General features: G+C 42.8%; 2 protein-coding genes across 2 annotated transcripts; one reads left to right on the top strand and one right to left on the bottom strand.

Annotated features, from left to right (window-relative positions):
* Positions 1-899: 899 nt before the first annotated feature.
* Positions 900-3433, bottom strand: LOC135378209 (ATP-binding cassette sub-family B member 10, mitochondrial-like). Its single transcript, XM_064611154.1, has one exon. It carries the CDS (start codon positions 3202-3204, stop codon positions 1246-1248), a length of 1959 nt encoding a protein of 652 aa, XP_064467224.1. The 5' UTR covers positions 3205-3433; the 3' UTR covers positions 900-1245.
* A 188-nt stretch (positions 3434-3621) lies between these two features.
* Positions 3622-16361, top strand: LOC135378211 (type I phosphatidylinositol 4,5-bisphosphate 4-phosphatase-B-like). Its single transcript, XM_064611156.1, has 8 exons — positions 3622-3792; positions 6894-7057; positions 7699-7805; positions 8043-8145; positions 9550-9599; positions 12840-12930; positions 14021-14075; positions 14317-16361. Exons 1-8 carry the CDS (start codon positions 3696-3698, stop codon positions 14400-14402), a joined length of 753 nt encoding a protein of 250 aa, XP_064467226.1. The 5' UTR covers positions 3622-3695; the 3' UTR covers positions 14403-16361.
* The last annotated feature ends 2528 nt before the right edge of the window (positions 16362-18889 follow it).

Below are 18889 nucleotides of genomic sequence, written 5' to 3'. Positions count from 1 at the left end.
AGAGAGAGGGAGACGGAGAGGTGCAAGTCATGGTTCCGTTATGAGAGAGGTGTATGGCGATCTGTACTGTTGCCTTTCCAACAGTTCCGGGGCTGACAACCAATGCCAAAGCTGGGGAGTCGTGCAAGGTGATTTCATGTAGCTTATTCGAATTGGACTGCAGTGACTGGCGTAAGATGGGACTACAAAGTTCTTCAGTAAGAAGGAGCACTCAGTCAGCAGCCATTAATGATGGGTGACAATGATGGGTGTCACAGTGGCGAGGTTGTCACACTACACCGCAAGTCTCATCAGGGACATCGTGAGTGTGCTCGTGTGCATCATCCGCCAGTGGTACGCCAACTACCGCCGGAACCCAAACTCATCGAGCTTCAAGACCAGCATGTCACGAGCCAAGACAAACACCTGCCTCTTCTTTTCTCCTGTACTTCTTGCAGTGTCCTTCCAACAGGAACTAACTGTGGGCCTGTAATTGCGCTTCTTCAACCAATGATTTTCACAGGTTTGCCCAGTTGTTATCACTGCACTAAAGAGAGTTATTTTGTAGTGGGTTGGGACCTCCCAATTCAAGAACAAAATATATTTTCTTGACAAATGTCAACAAATAAAAAATGTCATTTCAGGCAATTAAGAGTTGGTGACACTTGCACTATATGGGAAATTCGTTGATTGTACACTTTTAGCCAAATGACCTCTTCAATACATTTACATGACAAGTTTGGTGAGACTGCCTATATGCATTAGTAAATATTCACACAAGGAAGCTGTTTTTCAATGACAATATATTTTCTACTGTATGTGACAGCAGTAGTCATTGCGTGTTAAAACCTATGCAATCCATGCAAATCATAAAGCAACAAAATTGTCACTGTGCTGGCAAGATGCAGCACCCTTGCAGGCCATGGTCATTACACAGTTTAATACACAACTGCTACATTGTACATTAAAATGCTTTGCATTGTTGCCCCATTTACCACACATTTTTGCTCTTCCTGTCTTGTTGAGGTGTTGTAGTACTGTCTCCGATACACATGTTCACTACACAGCACTTTCGTACACCTGGTTTCTGAAGTAATCGCAGCTGCTGAATAAATATATTAAATAATTCAATGTATCTGGTACCTTCAGTACTGGCACTTCACTACCTGGTGTGATCGGTATCACCATACAATCTGCCCCAAAGTGTCGATGAGTTGGGATACTTTGCAATAGTGCCATTAATCTTTCCATGGCACCCCACTAATTCTATGCAGTCTGATGTTCAACTAGTGTCTTAAATAACCCATTCGGTACAGTTAGCAAACTACTATATGTGCCTAACTCAACAATCTTGCCTCCTTTCAGAACTGCTATTTGTTTGGCTTGTTTAATTGTAGACAGTCTATGAGCGATGGTCAATACTGTCCTTCCTTGCATCAATGTCTGCAGTGCTCCTTGTATTGCTCTCTCACTGACAGAATCCAATGAGCTTGTAGCTTCATCAAGAATGAGGACTTTCGGATTTCGTAGTATTGCTCGTGCTATTGCGATTCTCTGCTTCTGTCCACCTGACAACAGTATTCCTCGTTCACCGACAAGTGTATTCATTCCCTCGGGAAAGCCCTCGATAAAGTCCAGTGCATTGGCTTCCTTTGCTGCGGCTATGACATCGTTAGGTGACATCCTTGCAGGATCTACAGCACCATACAGGATGTTCTCATAGATGGTAGTTGAGAAGAGTATTGGTTCTTGGCTTACAATGCTGATGTGGGTTCGCAAAAACTTTGGATCAAGCTCTCTTATGTCAATGCCATCTATTGTTACTTTCCCGTGTGTTGGATCATATAGCCGAAGAAGAAGCGCAGCAAGTGTCGACTTTCCTTGACCGCTCGGACCTACGACTGCAGTGACTGAGCCAGCCGGAATTGTTAAATTGAGTCTGTCAAAAATTGCGTAGTCTTGCCGAGATGGATAGGAAAACGACAACTCGCAGAACTCCACATGGCCGACTATCCCTGATAAAGTTTTCCCACCAGCCATGGGCAGCTTTGGTTGGCGATCTATTATTTCCCAAACTCGCTGAGATGCGCCGACCGCTTTTGCGGTCTCTGTCACAAAGCCTCCAAGGCCGCCAATGGAGACGCCAACATACGCTGCATACAGAAGAAATGACGACAGGGTTCCGACTGTGATGTGACCTTGTGTCATCAAGACTCCTCCGTAATAAAGTACAGTCAAAACGACCAGGTTCCCAGTTGCCCCTGTACTTCCAAAGAAAATTGCACGCAGTAATGTCTCATCTTTGATGACTTTAAGTAGGTGCAACAGCTTCTCAGAGTACAGTTGCATTTCGTGGTCTTCTTTTGCAAACGATCGTATAGTCCTAATATTAGAAAATTGCTCTTCTGCAGTTGCACTTGACTGTGCAAGACTAGTCTGAACTTTGGTTGCTACTTGTTTTAATCGCCTGGCAAAGACAACCGATATGATAGCTATAGGTGGCACAATGCTCAGTGCAACCAACGAAAGCTGTGGAGATGTGTACACCATCATTGAAATACCACCGACTACAGCTAGTGCAGAACGCAAGCCATCTGAAATGTTTTGTGTTAGAGACATTCCAACAAGAGATGTATCTGATGAAAGGCGTGTCAGGAGGTCACCCGTACGTGTCGTGTCGAAGAACGCCACTTCTTGGCGCATGATGGAAGCATGTACCTGACATCTGATGGCGTTTATGATCCTCTGAGCAGAGGTGTTCATCAAGTAAACCCTACCAAAATTGGCAAAGCCTGCAACGACAACGATGCCTCCTAAAAGCTGGCATATCCAACGCAGGTTCCGACGCAGCTCGTCTTCTGTCGCAGAGGTATAGATAACGTCGATGACCTTGCCGACACAAAATGGAAAAGCTATCATCACTGAACTTGAGACACACAGAAACAAAACTGCTAAAGACAGCTTGAAACGTTCCGGTTTTGCTTGCTGTAAAAGCCTGAGTACACCTTTGGACAGTGGCTTGCTTCTTGTTAATGAAGACGTGCATCTCCGTGGCTGTATAACAAACAGGGGGTGTAGGTACGAGGCTCTCTGATACAAGGTAAGTGTAGACAGACTTCTCGCGCTGTCCAAACGCCTGGGCAACGGAAAAACCATTACACGCATACCAGCAGGATTCACATTTAAGAATCGTAGGCACGGTCGAAGAGATGCCACCAAATTCATTTTTATGCACGAGCGAGAAGTTTCACTTTCGGACACTCCTTGGATGACCGGTGCAGTAACCGGTGTAAATAGCTGGCTTCACTGCACCAGGTAATCTCTTGATAGTAATCAGCCTAACTTCAGTAATGACGATGTGAAGAAAAGCACATACATATATATCATCATTTTTGGCGGCATCGTGGGAAAACAAAAACCGATTAAATACTTCCGGTGGTGATCTTTTAGTGCCTGTACCCTTCGTTTGGTGGCCAGCAGAGTCTTGTTACCTGGTGAATCCTCCAGCTTTTTTTAACACTTCGAATCACGCTTCAGGCATTGCATTAATTAATTTTTCTATGATGCATACGAAAATAATTTATGTGAATTACGCAATAATAGCAATTAAAGTCGAACCTGTGTCGAATGACGTGCCATCTATTGTGTCATGTGCCAATGACTATCTGGGGCCGTGAGGTGTGTTGTTTTTCACATGCGTCCCTTTTTATGCCGAAATGGCACGTCAAGAGGCTGATGCCGAAAGGGCCCCCCTCTTAAGAAACAGTCAAAATGAGTTTTTGCAGCAGGGCTATGGAGACATTCAAGTGGCACGTAAGTGGCTCTGCAGAAGTACAGTGAAACAAGTGTCTGTGACTTGCTCGCTCATCTCAGCTGCTGATACTTACGCTACTAATACTACTACACTGCACGCCCATCAGATATACAAAGACATTTCCTGTCTCACACAGTGATTCATGTCATCAGTATAATAGGAAAGAAAATAACATGTCACAGGTTAGCTAGAAAAACCTAACACTGCTCTGATCGTGTGACCGATAAAACTTACAGCTGATTAGGCTGTAGTAGTGCTTATTTACTTAAGCTACATTTGCGTATTGCAGTAATTAAACAAAAAAGACGGGCCAACAAGAATAGTGGTAATCATGTCAATTGTGAACTGCATGTTATATACATATAAAGAAAAACATTAAAAAAATACCCGTAGTTGACATTGCATTGAGAACTTCTGTTATATGAATTACTAATTAAATACATCGCAGGTATGAAAGGTTTCTCGTTTTTCTGGCAAAGTCGTAATTTCCTGGCAGTACAGTAGAGTAGATTGCACCCAATCCCTTTTGATGCATGCCACAGCTATACCACAATACAGCTGTTATGAAAAGCTGAAGAACTGACATATTCCAGGAACCCTCCCCCCTTCTTTCAGGGCGTAGTTGGATGAACAAATTCCATTATTCCAGCAATCACGAAATGTTTGATCATTTTGCAAACCTCCTTACCATGTTGCATTATGCATCTGCATGGTGTCATTTGGAAGTGCGTCATCAGTGGCTTTGCATGCCTTGTAGATTTTTCATGTCAGGTTGTCAAAGCCGGGTCAGTCAACATGATGTATAGGTATAGCCTAAAGACAAAGTATGATAGTAATACAGTTTGCAAGACAAATGTTTTCACATGATTTTAGATTAATGTTGATAAGTTGTATTTTTCTAAAAATAATTCACTCGTAGAAACATTTTTGTGTGAAACTTGTGTTGTGTGACTTTGCAATTGGTTTCCAGTATTCCCCTAGTGTTTAGGCCCATTTGTTGCAGGCTCACTCATCTCAGGATCATTTGTCGTATAAGCATACTTGAACGATCATTTTCACACTCATAGATAGCTACATTAGCTATATTATGACTATAGCTACATAGCTATGTCATGAGAGCTACGAAACGACATACAATTTCAGGGGCTTGGCATCAGTGTAAACGTTTAGCAAATGTTTGAAGAATGGTATAGGAGATACCCTCCATACACATGGCATGTTAGCTCTGTGAGGACTATGCCAGTCTACAATAATTGGATAACACCAGCGTGTGTACGTAGCTCACAGGTAGCACCACACCTGCATCATTGCATATGTTCAAATTCAAGCTTAGTCTTATACAATGGTAAGGTTTCCTGCATTGTGACCGGGGCCAGCTTGCACGAAACTGTTTGGAGGAAATACTCAGTTTTTCACTCAATGCACGTCGGGTGCACTAATGCTTGAGTGAAAAACTCGAGTATTTCCCTCAAACAGTTTCGTGCAAGCAGGCCCTGAACATAAAACGCACGTTATTAAGTTCAGGACACAGACCGTAAAATCCCCTTGGCTTTCCTTGTCCTGTGAGTAGCTGATAGAATTCTCAGTGTAGTAGACATAAGTGGTATAATTGCATTGATTGTAAGAGTGCAATCCATACTTTAAGCCTTTCACAGTTAACACTTCTTCTGTTCCTCCTCCTTTCATCCTCATAGCGCTCTTTGTGGTACTTTCAAGGCTGTGTCGTGGCATCCCTTGTATCTTCATTTTGTAGGTAGCATAGCCAAGTTGCTGAGATTCCCAAAGTGTGTCTACTGTGAGGCGAAATAATTGTTAAACACTAAGCTCAGAGAGGCTGCGTCCCTCTTTATGTCCACTGTCCACAGTTTGTGTCAAGCGGTGCACAACTGCAAACTGTTAATTATTGACGCATTTCTTATAACCGCCTGTCCAGCTTCTAGGTCTGCACAAAAAGCATTCACGTGTTCCAAGATTTCCACAAAAACATTCTTCGCCTCGTGTCTTCGACTTTGTTAGCATCGTATGCCAGTCATTTATGTAGAGGTCAAGATATCTGAGATCCGTGGCCCTACCTAATCCTGTTTTTGGAGCACATTTTCTCGAGGTTGGAGAACACTGGCTAGTTTCATGCCTCAACGTTAAATAACGACACATTTTCAACGTGTAGAGGTCATTTTGACAATTCTTGTTTTGGACATAGTAAATGAACTTTTTGGAAGAAGTGAGGGTTGCACTGTCCCTCAGGTGGGTGGCTGTTTTCCCAGTGCAGAGTGCACATAGTGCTTGTTCAGTGACCATCTTTTATTCTGTGTCTGTTTAGATGCAGGTACTATTATCCTGCATGATTCCATGCAAACTTTTGCACTGCTAGGAAACATTGTGCACCAATCACTTTTTAATAAACTGCGGAGGGAAAATTGGTGGTAACGGGTGTCAATTCATGGACAGATAACTTGAAACTTAATATGTAGGTATGTCATATTTAAGGAATTTGAAGGAACGGTTGCATTTGTCCCAGTCGATTTCTAAACTATAGTGTCATTTCATTCCTCCTGGACCACTGACCACAGCATCAAAAATCCCACGCCAAATAGTGGCGTAGTTTGGCTGTTATGCGATGGAATACATGACAAGAACAGACGACGGATGTTGAGAGTATACGGGAATTCCCTCTCTGGAAACAGGAGAAAACGTCACTCCCTAAGAACAAATGAGGGCGCGGTCTTGAGAAAAGGAGTGCTGCGGCCGTGCGAGCGTCTCAAAGAGTTACAGGGTGTCTGGACAGCGCCTTTCCTCCCCTGAGTGCCGTGCTCTCACCCTCGGCTTAGGGAGTGACGTCACGCCGCTGGAGCTTCTGCGGCCGCGGAAGCAGCGCTAATCTTAAAAATTTGTTTATTGAATATCTAAGCACTTTTCGGACGAAGAAAATTAGCCGGGTAGATTTTTGTGCAGATGCCGAACATAGTGGTGTCGGTTGCATAGATGGGTTTCCTGATGCAACCGTCCCTTTAAGAGAAAGACCCTTCAAGTGTTAGGGGCAGAAACCAGAATGGAAAAGACCTAAGCTTGCATTACATGTGATCCTGGCTCATTAATACAGCTGGGCAGCAGCAAGGGGTGGAAGAGCCTCCTCCACTCTACTCCCCACCATACAATGGGATCCAGGGAAATGTAGTCCCGTGCCGAGTGTGTGGTGAAGTGATAGACATTACGAATCAGAAGAACCAACATGTAGTACGTTGCAGCAGATGTAATGAAGCCACGGTGAGTACTTGAGATCGGTCATCTTACATCAAGTCTATGCTATCTAGGAATGAAGCTAACACGTGTGTCTATGTACTCCAATAATTATATTTTGTTGGGTGTTAGGCATACTAGTGAATTTGACACAGTGCGTACAATTTTGGACAGCGAGCAATTGCTTTGTTGAGAAATTAAAGGAGGAGAGTTTATTCTAGGAGGGGATTTTCTATTTATCACATAGAAATCTGCGACAAAATTAAGAACCTCACTATAGTACGTGAGTGTATTAGCAACAGCAACCACCATTAAAGCACAAAGTAAAAAAAAATCGTGAGTAAGGTATTATTATTTGTGCTACTATAAATTCTGTTGAAAGAGAGCAGTTGGGAATAAAGTCCCTGCGTCTGCAAAAGTGCACCCTATCTTTATTGTGAGCAGTTACCTTTTCATTGGTCTTTAGATGTTGGGGGTGTTAAATATTCGTGTTGTGTCCTTATTGACGATGCCAGCTTCGTATGACTATACATTTGTGTGTTTAATTGTCCTAATTAATGTGCTAGCCTTCATTGCTGCTTTACTAGTCTCAACTAGTTAGTTTGTAATTTGCTGAAGCAGTAGTAACATGTATGTCATTGTGATGTTTCTCCATTACTTTCCTGCAGCCCATTCGAAACGCACCTCCCGGCAAAAAGTATGTCCGTTGTCCTTGCAATTGTCTTCTCATTTGCAACGTGACTTCTCAGAGGATTGGCTGCCCACGGCCTAACTGGTAATGCTTGCTGCTTGTTTCTGCTAGAGTTTGTTCCATTCAGCAAATGATGCAGAAAAAAATGTCATCAAATTTCTGACTGGTTATGTATTCTGCATGAGAATCGGGATTATCTTTCCAATCATTCTGATTAAATTGACACTTAAACAGGTCGAAGTTGTTCAATACTATGTCTTCTAGTATTTATATGCACTAACAACACTTATATTTTTTAATATTGATTCATGTTGATTCCAGCAAGAGGATAATCAACCTTGCACCAAATACTGCAAGCATTCCCCAATGCCAGCTGCCTGGGCTTTGCAGGGTCTGCTGTGTCCATTGTCAGGAAAATTTCTTGGTGAGGACATGTCATTGGCAATGACAGAACACCTTATTACTTATGCCACAAGAAAAAAATATGTTGACTTACATGTGTATTGTACAAAGCACGAGGAGATTCAGTCTTTAGCTGGCTACACTATATTCTGTGTTCTTTAAGAAGCTAGGTGAATGCTCACAACAGAATCATTTGAGAAAATGTTGGATGTGTAATATTTGTGAATGTCCCCCACAAAGGGCAAAAATAGAAACTATTATGAACTTAGGTGTGCTGTTAGCTGAACTGTTCAGTGCTGTGCTACTGTGCCCGTTCAAAAGTACCATGCTAGCATTAACTCGTAAACTATGCTACTGCTCATTTTTTAATGCACTTTAACCCATAGCATCAGAGTAATTGCTTCCTTAAATTTGCCTCATCAAATTTGTCATGTCCCAGTTGTGTTACCTTATGCGGGATAAATTTGTAGGATAAATAAGTGGAGCAAATTTAATGTTGACTAAGTACTGATTTACACTGTGTAACCTCAATGGTAGGATCTCAGGCAATACGATTTTCCGGTTCCTATCTGCACTTTTATTCTCATTGTTATGGTGTTCATAGAACAGTGGTGCTGAAGCAGTAGCCTGTTAGCACCTTTAGTACAGCTCATGTGGTGTCAACCAGTGACCAGCGTGATACGTCACCCTTGCTATGCACTAAGGACAAACAGTTAGAGACTAGACGATGAACTACATGAACCAGTTTGGGAATGAGGATGGAATGTCGCATGATATCAATGCTGACATTCTGCATGCTGTGCATTTTTATAAAATATTGTGCATTTTCCCCTCTAATTCCTCAGTTCTGCAGTATTTGGTATTGGATTGTCGATGATGAGGTATTTCTCTCTCAGGAAAACATAAAAGCTGTAAGGCACTTCTGTTTCATACATCATCTAGATGACCAAAAAGATACACTGGAATAGTAATATTGTGATTGTATGGCCACAATAGCGTAAATTAAGCCTGATCAACAGTTTTTTTGTTTTATTGCTTTCTTTACAAAATTACTGAGAGCTGTTGTGTGTGCTTATGCTGACTCACTGCAGTTTTTTATCACAGTCTGCTACTTTATTATTGTTGCATTGATACCTGTGACTCTATTGTACTTGCATAGTCCTGACTCATTTATCGCTCTTTAATGTTGAGATAGTTTAGTTTTAGTCTAAATAGCACAAGATAGTTCCTTATTATTTCCATTATCAGGCTCCTAACCAAGGGGAAAGGAGAGCAAAGTAAAATGGTTCTTGTTTCTGGAACAGTGGCAGTTCACGTTTTTTTTTTTGCTAGCCTGGTGGGTGTAATGCTAATCACAAATCTGAATTATTAAATGAGCTTGTGTCTTCTGTGTCAACATAATCATGCATTGTTCGTTTTATTCCAGTTCAACACGCTTAGCAATGCCCTAGCCCGCTGTCCACACTGTAGGAAGGTGTAGGTGCAAGTTCTTCATACTAAATTTTGGGGGGTGTACTGGTAGTCTGCTATGCATTTGTCCTACAACCAGGTGCAGATCCAGAATTTTTCGGGGGGGGGGGGGGGGGGGGGGGGTCTGCTGTAGGACAGCATCTCACACATTGCCTAAGATCAATTGAAGCACTTAGTGATGACATAAATTGGGGGGGGGGGGGGGGGGGGGTCAGGACACGCAGACCCTCCCTCTACATCCTCCCCTGCCTACAAAGGTCGAGCAAAATAATGGAAACACTGGATGGGATTGCATAGTACTCGTGAGTTTTTGATAATGCAAAAAGGTTGGTTTGGTAATACTCGTGACAATTTTGTTGGTATGTCTTCGAGGTGTGGTCCTGTTGCTTTTGTGCTAGCCCCTGTTTAAGGTATAGAAAAAAATTACACAGGCAGTGCCAAAATTGCAGACTTGATTGACAAACTGCAGGGTCATTTGGCACGTCGAGGGAAGAAAAAAAACGTGATGTGATGACAGCTTTCACAAAAATAAGAAAAATAAAGCATAAGGATGCGCAAGGAAAATAATGGACAGAAACGTAAGCTCGCATAAGACGGGATTCTGCAGAAGGGGGATGGGGGGAGAAAACTCCGGGCGTCTGCAACAAAACACATCTATAGTTTTGTAGGTAACACTTCTTTGAGTATGTGGAGAGGACAAGAGACATGAAGGTACAAACTCAAGTTCATTGGGTTTATCCCCTAGTGTCTCTTGTCTTCATGTCGTCTCCTCATACTCAAATAAATGTTACAGACTACAATTCCATTACACCAGCTCGCTTGCCTCTTAGTTCTTTAATAGTAATTATTTATTTATAATAGTAAATAGTAGTAATTTATTCAGCAGTGATGCAGACAGAGCAATGTGGGACTGCTAGGACAAGCCTGTAATGCTCGTTGCCCCCTTTGCTCGTCTCAAGTCTCTTATCTATAGTTTCTTCAAATATAGTTGTGGTGTCTTACACCATATTGTAGCACATCCAGGAACCACTCAGCCTCATTCCTAGACTTTATTCTGTGATGACCATATGATACCCGATACTACAGTAGTGTTGTGGGAACTTTGCATATTTGACTCCCTTGGAAGATCCGTGATAACCGGAAACGAATGACACAACTGAAGAAGGAATCGCTTGTGAAGTTCATCACATGTTACATTTGTGTGGGAGGAGCATACAAGAAGGGGAGTGGTTATTGTTGAGGGTGGGTGGTTGTTATAACTGTCAAACATGGGAGCAGATTATAAGTTGTTTGACCCCTTTTGCGGTATCTGTAGGTCAAAGTATTGAACTCAACTGCTGTATTTCCACCACCAACTGCCTGTGTACTTTGACTGATAAGCTTCATGCTCTGATAAAACTGTGTTGCCTGATGGTGATAACATTTTTCACAATCACAGTGCTCCAATAGGACAGGTCAGATGCGTTGAACAATTATAAGAAGAAGAAAGGTACGCTGGGCATCTCGCTCTGCATCTTGAAACTCGTTCAGCTATTGTGGTTGATTTTGAAAATGTACATGACATACAGATTCTGTCTCCCCTCCTCTCGAGAAGAATTTCAGAATATTCTTCACAAAAAGCTGTTCAGTATGCAGAAAGAAACTGTGTAGTATCTGTACAACCCTAGTTCACACCACATCAAAATTGCCCTCAAGGCACGGGGTGACTGTTTCCATTATTTTGCCCGGCTTCTGCTTCTCTACTCTTGAGTTAGAAATCAAGTGTAACTTGGTTCATTACAGATGCTAGCATTGAACAGTGCAAAGGGAAATAAAATATAAATGTACTATAGTAAAGAAATGTAGCTGCTGCACAAGCATTCGTGAAGATTCCAGACGTGTAGCGTACAAGGGTCGTTCAAGGTTGACAGAGACTTTTATTTCTTTAAATACAATGGAAAATTCTGGAAGCACCAAACTGCGTCAGTTTTTCAAAGTATTGATTGTGCGCCTCTAGACACCGCTGCCATCGCTCTGGCAACTCTTTAATGCCTTTGGCGTAGAAAGCAGTGGGCGGCTGTCGTAGCCTCTGCAGGACATCTTTCTGGAGGGCTTCATCTGTACGGAACATCTTACGTCCAAGGCACTCTTTGAGGGGGCCAAACAAATGGTAATCGCTTGGGCTAAATCTGGTCCGTGAGGGGCATGAGGCAAAACCTCCCAGTGCATTTCGGTCAGGGTTGCTACCGACAAATTTGCTGTGTCAGGTTGGGCATTGCCATGAAGAAGAATGACCCTTCAAGACAATATCCCAGGCCTTCTCTTGTGAATTGCATTTCCCACAGCACCCTTTATCAACATGTAGTAGTACTGGGCATTAATCGTGACCCCTTGCTCCAAGAAGTCCACATGGATGACACCCCACATGTCCCAGAAGACAGTTCCCATGGACTTCCCAGCAGACGGCTGCATCTTACTTTTCTTTGGCAGCAGGGAAGCCTTATGTCTCCATCCCATGCTCCTGCTTTTTGTCTTTGGGGTGAAATGATGCATCCAGGTTTCATCACATGTGATTCATCCCCTTCGGATTGAAACCGGTTCAGCAGCTGCTCAGAGACTGCCATGCGTGCTCCCGTCTGGTCACAAGTGAGGTGTCAGGGAACCCATCTTGAACAGACTTTGTGCAACAGCAAGTGCTCGTGAATGATTGTCTCCACACTGACAACACCCATATTACATTGGGCTGCAATGTCCCTAACAGTTACTCGCTGGTTCTCGAGGATGGCTTGCTCAACACCTGCAATGTCCACTGGTGTGATTGCAGTTGGATGAACGTGTCCATGTGGTTCATTCGCCACCATATCCCGTCCTTTGCCAAACTGTCTGCACCATTTGTACACTCTTCCCTTGACATCATTTGTTCCCCCCATACTGTGTCTGTAATCTTCGCAAAATCTCAGCTGGTTTGACGTTCTCTTTCACAAGGGATTTGATTATGCATCGCTGTTCCACAGCTACGGATACACTGCTCATCGCCATGATAGCTGCCAGTGCTGCACGTCCTGCACGTGCCGCTGACCCGAGAAGGATTGCACTCAGTCCTCTGAAAGTTTTGTTCAGTTACATTTACTCACTGATTTTTCTCAAGCAAAAGCAAAAAGATAGCAAAGTCGCCGTCAACCTTGAACGACCCTTGTAGTATAGTAGTCTCTGCCCTGCTCTACTCTACTCTACAATTTGATGTTGGTGTGCTATTTAATTTGACAGGTCATCAGTAGGACCAGAGTATGCTAGAGGTCGCGGTATTCTGTCGCTAATTCTGGCAGCAGTCTTCCTCGCAATCACCCTTGGAGTATTGGTAAGTTGTGTATTTACGAGCATTTGTGCACGGCTAGCTCTTAGAGGGTATCTGTGCGTTCCAAGCTTGAAGGTAACAAGTTGGAGGCACAAAGGTCCTTCACAAGAATGTCCTCGTCTGTTGGGATCTCTGTTAAAAGAGAGTCTGTGTCGACCATCGGCATCCTTGGATACCAGATTAATCCAGCAGTGTTGTTAACACATTCCCAACTAAAAATGCAGTTAACTGTAGCCAAATTTAGCCAAAAACATGTACCGTATTTTCACGCGTATTAGCCGCACCGCAGATAAGCCGCAGGACTCGTTTTTAGATACATTTTGAAATTTTTTTTGCAGATAAGCCGCGGGTAATACGACGCGACTGCTTTGTGCGCTAAACCAGTGATGCACATATAAAACCAATAGAGACTTTATCGCTATGAAAACGGGTATCATTTATTCGACAGAAAAAAGGCTAACATCAGAAATATTACAGAGCGGCTCACTAAGACATATTCCAGAAGACATGATTCACTGTCACCCCTTTTGTTAAAGCTGCGTGGGGGAATGTATCCGGAAGGTCAGACCACTCGAATATGGACTCGTCCCTGTTCGGTATTGTTCGTGCAATGGCAGGGCGGTCCTGTTCCGAAAAACGTGACGCACTGTCTGCCCTTTCGTTTCATCCAGGGTATTGGGAAAATACCAGGGAAAGATAGTCATCAGATAAGCCGCACCCGCGCTTAAGCCGCAGAGCGTCCGCGAAAACAAAAAATCTCGCATAAGCCACGGCTAATACGCGTGAAAATACGGTAGCCAAATTTATGGTGATCCATCAGATCTTATAGAAAATGATATGCTCTGGCTAGTTCAATTATTTATGTTGATCGACATTGATTTTAAAAAAAATCGCAGGGAACTGAAATGGGCAATTGAAAGAAAAGTAGCAAGAGCGTGGCAACACTGTTCACTGCCAGTCGTGACGTGATGCGGAAGTTGTGAATTTTACCGGAAAAGTATTGGGGCAATGAACAATAGAACAGCGTTTCAGTAGCTCATATATTGAATAATTGAAATGGCTTGCCTAACATCTGGATGTATTTAATTTTCAGCTGGGAACATATCAGTATGCTGCATCAAAGAAAGGCATATATGTTGCATACATTGGTAAGCGCTGTAGTTTTCAGTGTAATGTTTTACGAGGTACGTAATTGGGGGCTTCTCCCCCCCGCCCCCCCGATGCATGCACTTTTGGAGCCATCTTAAAAACAGTGTGTTTCTACTGTGATTTGCAAGAAGCAGTTTTCTTTTTGCCACTTGTGAAAGCCTGTACGTGCTACTTGTTTGCGCACCAAATTCTTATGATTATGTTTATGACATGCATTCCTGATAGAACGCAATTTTGCAGGTGGCTTTATTGCATTCCTGCTGTTTCTGGCGAGAGGACTCTACTACTTCACAATGCGTGTCAGCGACGTCGAAGGACCTGCATGATCGCACGATTGCGCTGTTGCCCACCACCCCGTATAGGTACCCTGGTGCCTGGCAGTTTTTCTTCATTGAGCTTCTGCAATTGTTACTGTACATACCACACCATTACTTATATTTTGGTGTCTGTTTCGCTTTTCTTACCAGCCAAGGAAATATGTATGCTTTTTCTTTTTTTGCGTATGAATGTGTAGTAATCCTAAAACCATAATGGGAGGCATACTAACGATCACCAAATTATGGAGAAATTTCCAGTGATTCAAGAGTCAACCTGGAATGTCGGGAATATAGGAAACACGCGTCTGTAGTAGCGTGGTAGTGCCATGTAGGAATAACTATGCCAGATGCGGCTGGTAAATGTGTAGCAATTGTGCAAGAAAATGTTGGTACAAAGTTCAAAGATGTTGGTGCTTAAATATGTGCATTCGGAATTAAGGATGGATGATAGGCTTCAGGGCGATATTTCCTGCCCGGTTTTTAGTTTTAGCAGTTTGCAATATATGTTTTTATTGAAAGTAGAGGTTGGGATATTGTATCATGAGCATGTAGTATGTATAATTTAGGTACTGGCTCAAGAAATGGGAAAATGACAGGTTATCGTGAGGTATCATGATTTTGGTCAGGTTGTACAAGTGGTGGTAGTACTTTTCTAGGGAAATGCAGAAAGAAAACTAGCACTTTTCACATAAAGAAATAAAAAGAATGTCATTACTTGCAAAGTGTTTACATTGTATATGTTTTGTTGAACAGTTCCATTCGCTTTTCTAAATGGAAGAGAAGAGACAAGTATTCCATTGGCCAAATCCAGCAATGCACATAGCATGTCACAGCATATCAAGCATATAATTACAGCAGACATGAATGCCACAAAAGGCTGGCTAGGCAGTTGAACCAAATATTTCACTGGGTTTACGGGAAGCTACATCCATTTCTAGTTTGACCATGATTGTGACTGCATTTGCCATATGATTTTAATTTTGTGCTGTAGTTAGTTTGGGCTCCTTTCTGACAGTACGACAAGCCAGTTCAGTGGCAATCCTGTGTAGCCTTTATCTTAATGAGTAATGTGTTGTTCACTGTATCAGTCTACCAACATTGGTCATCGTTTCCTGCTTGCTTGGTATTATTGTGTCGGGCATGTTTTGCAATTTTTGAAATGGCTGGAAATGTGTAGTGTATTGACGCTAAGATTTTGTGTCGAGCTTGGTAAAACGTTTACTGAGGAGCATCAAGTGACTTAACAAGCCTACAGTTTGGGATGTGCTTAGCATTACATTAGTGGTTAGGAGCCAGTTGATGTCTGCACAGGATGCTAGACAACACTGACTGGCGATCCCCGTGTGAAAAAATTGTGAAGATATCAGGCTGGGTGTGAAGGTAAAGACCTGTACAGTGGAGAGGTATCGAATGGAACCTCATGCATGACGAAAAACAGCACTACTATAATTCCTTTCCTTTGATACCCTCCTGACCTGTTCACTGCAGAATTTGTACCTTTTGAAAAGACAGATTTGTGAGGATACAAGACTAAAGAAAATTGCAGGCAGAAGGATATGGGATGCAAAGGGCTGCTTCCAGATCTGGATATCATGTATGAGCAAAGCTGAAGAGTGCATCAAGCGAGCCAAGGCTCAATACGTTAGAATTAAGCCTCGAAAGAATTAAAAGGCAAACACATCTTGTATGTCCCCATAAAAAGGTGCCCAGGCAAACTTAAGTTGAAGTCTTTCCAGTCTTAGTGTCTGTCTCAGGAAGTTGTCAGAGATGTACAAACTCATGAACACCCCACCACAGTTCTGAAACCTCACCAGCCTTTTGAGCTCTGCCGCTTTACTGCATCCAGCCTAGCTGTAATACGTTTGCACCTTCTTCCACTACATAATCTGTGCATATTCTGTGTGCATATAAAGCACATGTTTGAGTGTAAAAGAGTGCTAATAAATGCGCAATATAATGCTTTGTGCATCACTTTTGACTTTATACACAGAGTCACTAAGTAGCAGAGATGAACAGCAGAATGAGTTCACACTGACCCATAGCTACATATGAACTTTGTGCATGTGTATCATGCTCAATCCATGGTTGGTTTCAGTGCTCTTAGACACAGATGAACTTTACCAACAAACCTAGGAAAACTTCAGATTTCAGAGTCTATGCGAGTTGCCCTATGTTGTTGGTGGCATCATGTAACTGGTAAAAGTTTATTTGAAAAATGAGATATGGACAGTGCCTCCCTCTCACTGCAAATCGGACAGCTGTAAATTCCTCCTATCATAGACATAGTCTATCATTGTGACAGCTGCAGGAACTGGACTACACTGACTGCTGTGAGGGCGGCTTTCATTTGCGACGCTCATTTGTTGCTGTGCTGCGGGATGCAGAGGGTGAATGTGTTGTCCTCACCTACAACACTTTCATGTCGGGGTTTGCTTGCCATGCTAAGCATGGATATCATTAGCTATCTAGAGCACTTTCCATTTCAAATAGTCATGTTTCAACTGAATTTAAATGATATTCAAACTCTGTGCAAAGTATGTTCATGTTGCATCGGACATTGTACAGAGAAAGCAAAGGCCGCTGGCTGCTGTTGCTACACGAAGAACTCTGTTAACTAAATAGCCGACGAATTGATCATGTACAAACAGAAACAAATTCATATCCAGTCATTGTATTTAACACAGGGCTTCAGTTGGAACACAACACATCATGGGGTTACTGCTCCACCTTTGGTGTGTGGGATAGCGTTTGCCATGGACCTTTTCTCTTCCTGAAATTAAGCATTATCTCTAAAGGAACTTACGAATCATCGACATTGAGTATTCAAGAACGAGAGTGTTCCAATGCAACTATAAAGGCTTCTGAAGCAAACTGGGTAAAATTTAAAACTTCGGTTTCAAGTATGACTTGTGCAGTTCTAGCAGTAAGTGAACCTTAAGTGTATTCAGCTCTCCACACTCTATTGTGTCACACATTTCTATGCGAGGATAGGCTAGCAGAGCTGTCTGTTGTTGTCCATCTGGGGTGCATTCCTGACCACCTTATTTCCTCCTCTACTATAGACTATTTGGAGCATGATATGTGCTTCTTAACCATGCCCCGACCGTTGCTAGCACATTATCAGCATCAAATTCCCGTATCGATGATCTCTTTAATGTTGCTGTGACAGACAGCCAAAAGTCAGCAACAAGAGCTTTCTTTGCACAGATCTGTTCCTCTCTCTCAGTTCCTCAAGGAACTTAGCTTATACTGAGTTTCCTCTGTATATCAGCTTGGTGGACTGAATGTAGATACCGACTACTACCTAATTAAGACGACTAAAAGTATCTTGAGACCTGCAGAGTTCAGAACATCATCTGTCAGCATTTACATCAAGGTATGAAGACAGGGTAGTTGGTGAAAGTTAATCTTGAATGTTTTTTTTTAGTTCCATGTTATAACCACAAAGCTACTGTAGCTGTGAGCGGAGTGCAGACGTAGACAGATGGAGAGAGGACAGCAGGAAGGAGTGGGGAACAGGGAGCTTAGTATGTGTCCCAGGTCAACTTCAGGGGGAACTGTGCCGATATTCATCTGGAAAGTCTGGCGGAAAACCCAGGGAAAACATCAGACAGCATAGCTGGTGGTAGGATTCAAACCCACCACTTCCCAGTCTTCAGGACGACCTTGGCTACCACCACCAAGTGGACGCCCTTAGTGGAGACTGGTTGGGCGACAGCTTCCCTCTTTTTATCAGGTTTTTCTCCTGCGTACCGCCTTCGCGTTAAGATTACTTTTTTGTACTCATTGTCCTGTCTTCTTAGTAAAGCTTTTAGTTCTGAGTAGCTCCTGTGTTGGTCGTTCCCCGTTTCATATCTGCGCCATTCCGTAGCCTACATTCAAGGGACGTGCTCCACTGTTACCTTACATACTGAGAGGTAAAATATGAAGAGTTGCTCACCACTACTGCAGCCACATCCATTCTAAACTCCCGCTTGACCTTGGACTCTGTCAAATTGTATTGGAAACTGCCCTATGGAAGATGGAAAGTAAACTATGCTAGCGTACAAATGAACATAACACGCTACTCTCTCTAATGCCTGTGAATAATGAAATAGGGCACTTGTGATAAAAGCCTGTCCTATCACTGACTTTTTCAACTACCTTATGTCGTCATTAGCATGCGTAAGAGGCTATGGTGGGCTGTTTCGTTTGTGTTCTAGCCGTGGCATCAAGCTACTTTCCATGCTCTTCGCAGATGGTGTAGACATGTCGCAGCATTTTAACCAGGACACAAGACAAGATGACTGCAAGTCATTGTGTCTTGTTTTCTTCTGTGTTGTGTCCCTCATTAAATTGCTGCAATATGTTCATCATGTTACCAACTACACCATATGTCTACAGTACAGTGCTGTTCACAGATGTCACTTACCTCAGTGTGTATCATGTGTTTGTGAATATATATAGGGGAGGGCATGTGTCCAGTCTACTCCAATGATGCGCTTCGCAATCATCAG

This window comes from Ornithodoros turicata, chromosome 1 (assembly GCF_037126465.1).
Source record: "Ornithodoros turicata isolate Travis chromosome 1, ASM3712646v1, whole genome shotgun sequence".
In the NCBI taxonomy this organism is placed as follows: domain Eukaryota; kingdom Metazoa; phylum Arthropoda; class Arachnida; order Ixodida; family Argasidae; genus Ornithodoros; species Ornithodoros turicata.
This window is presented reverse-complemented; position numbering and strand designations above follow the sequence as displayed.

Coding starts and splice junctions, on each gene's coding strand:
- LOC135378209 (XM_064611154.1), bottom strand. CDS start 3,204: ATGAATTTGGTGGCATCTCTTCGACCGTGCCTACGATTCTTAAATGTG.
- LOC135378211 (XM_064611156.1), top strand. CDS start 3,696: ATGGCACGTCAAGAGGCTGATGCCGAAAGGGCCCCCCTCTTAAGAAAC. Junction 3,793..6,893: donor TGGAGACATTCAAGTGGCAC/GTAAGTGGCTCT, acceptor TCATTAATACAG/CTGGGCAGCAGCAAGGGGTG. Junction 7,806..8,042: donor GGCTGCCCACGGCCTAACTG/GTAATGCTTGCT, acceptor TGTTGATTCCAG/CAAGAGGATAATCAACCTTG.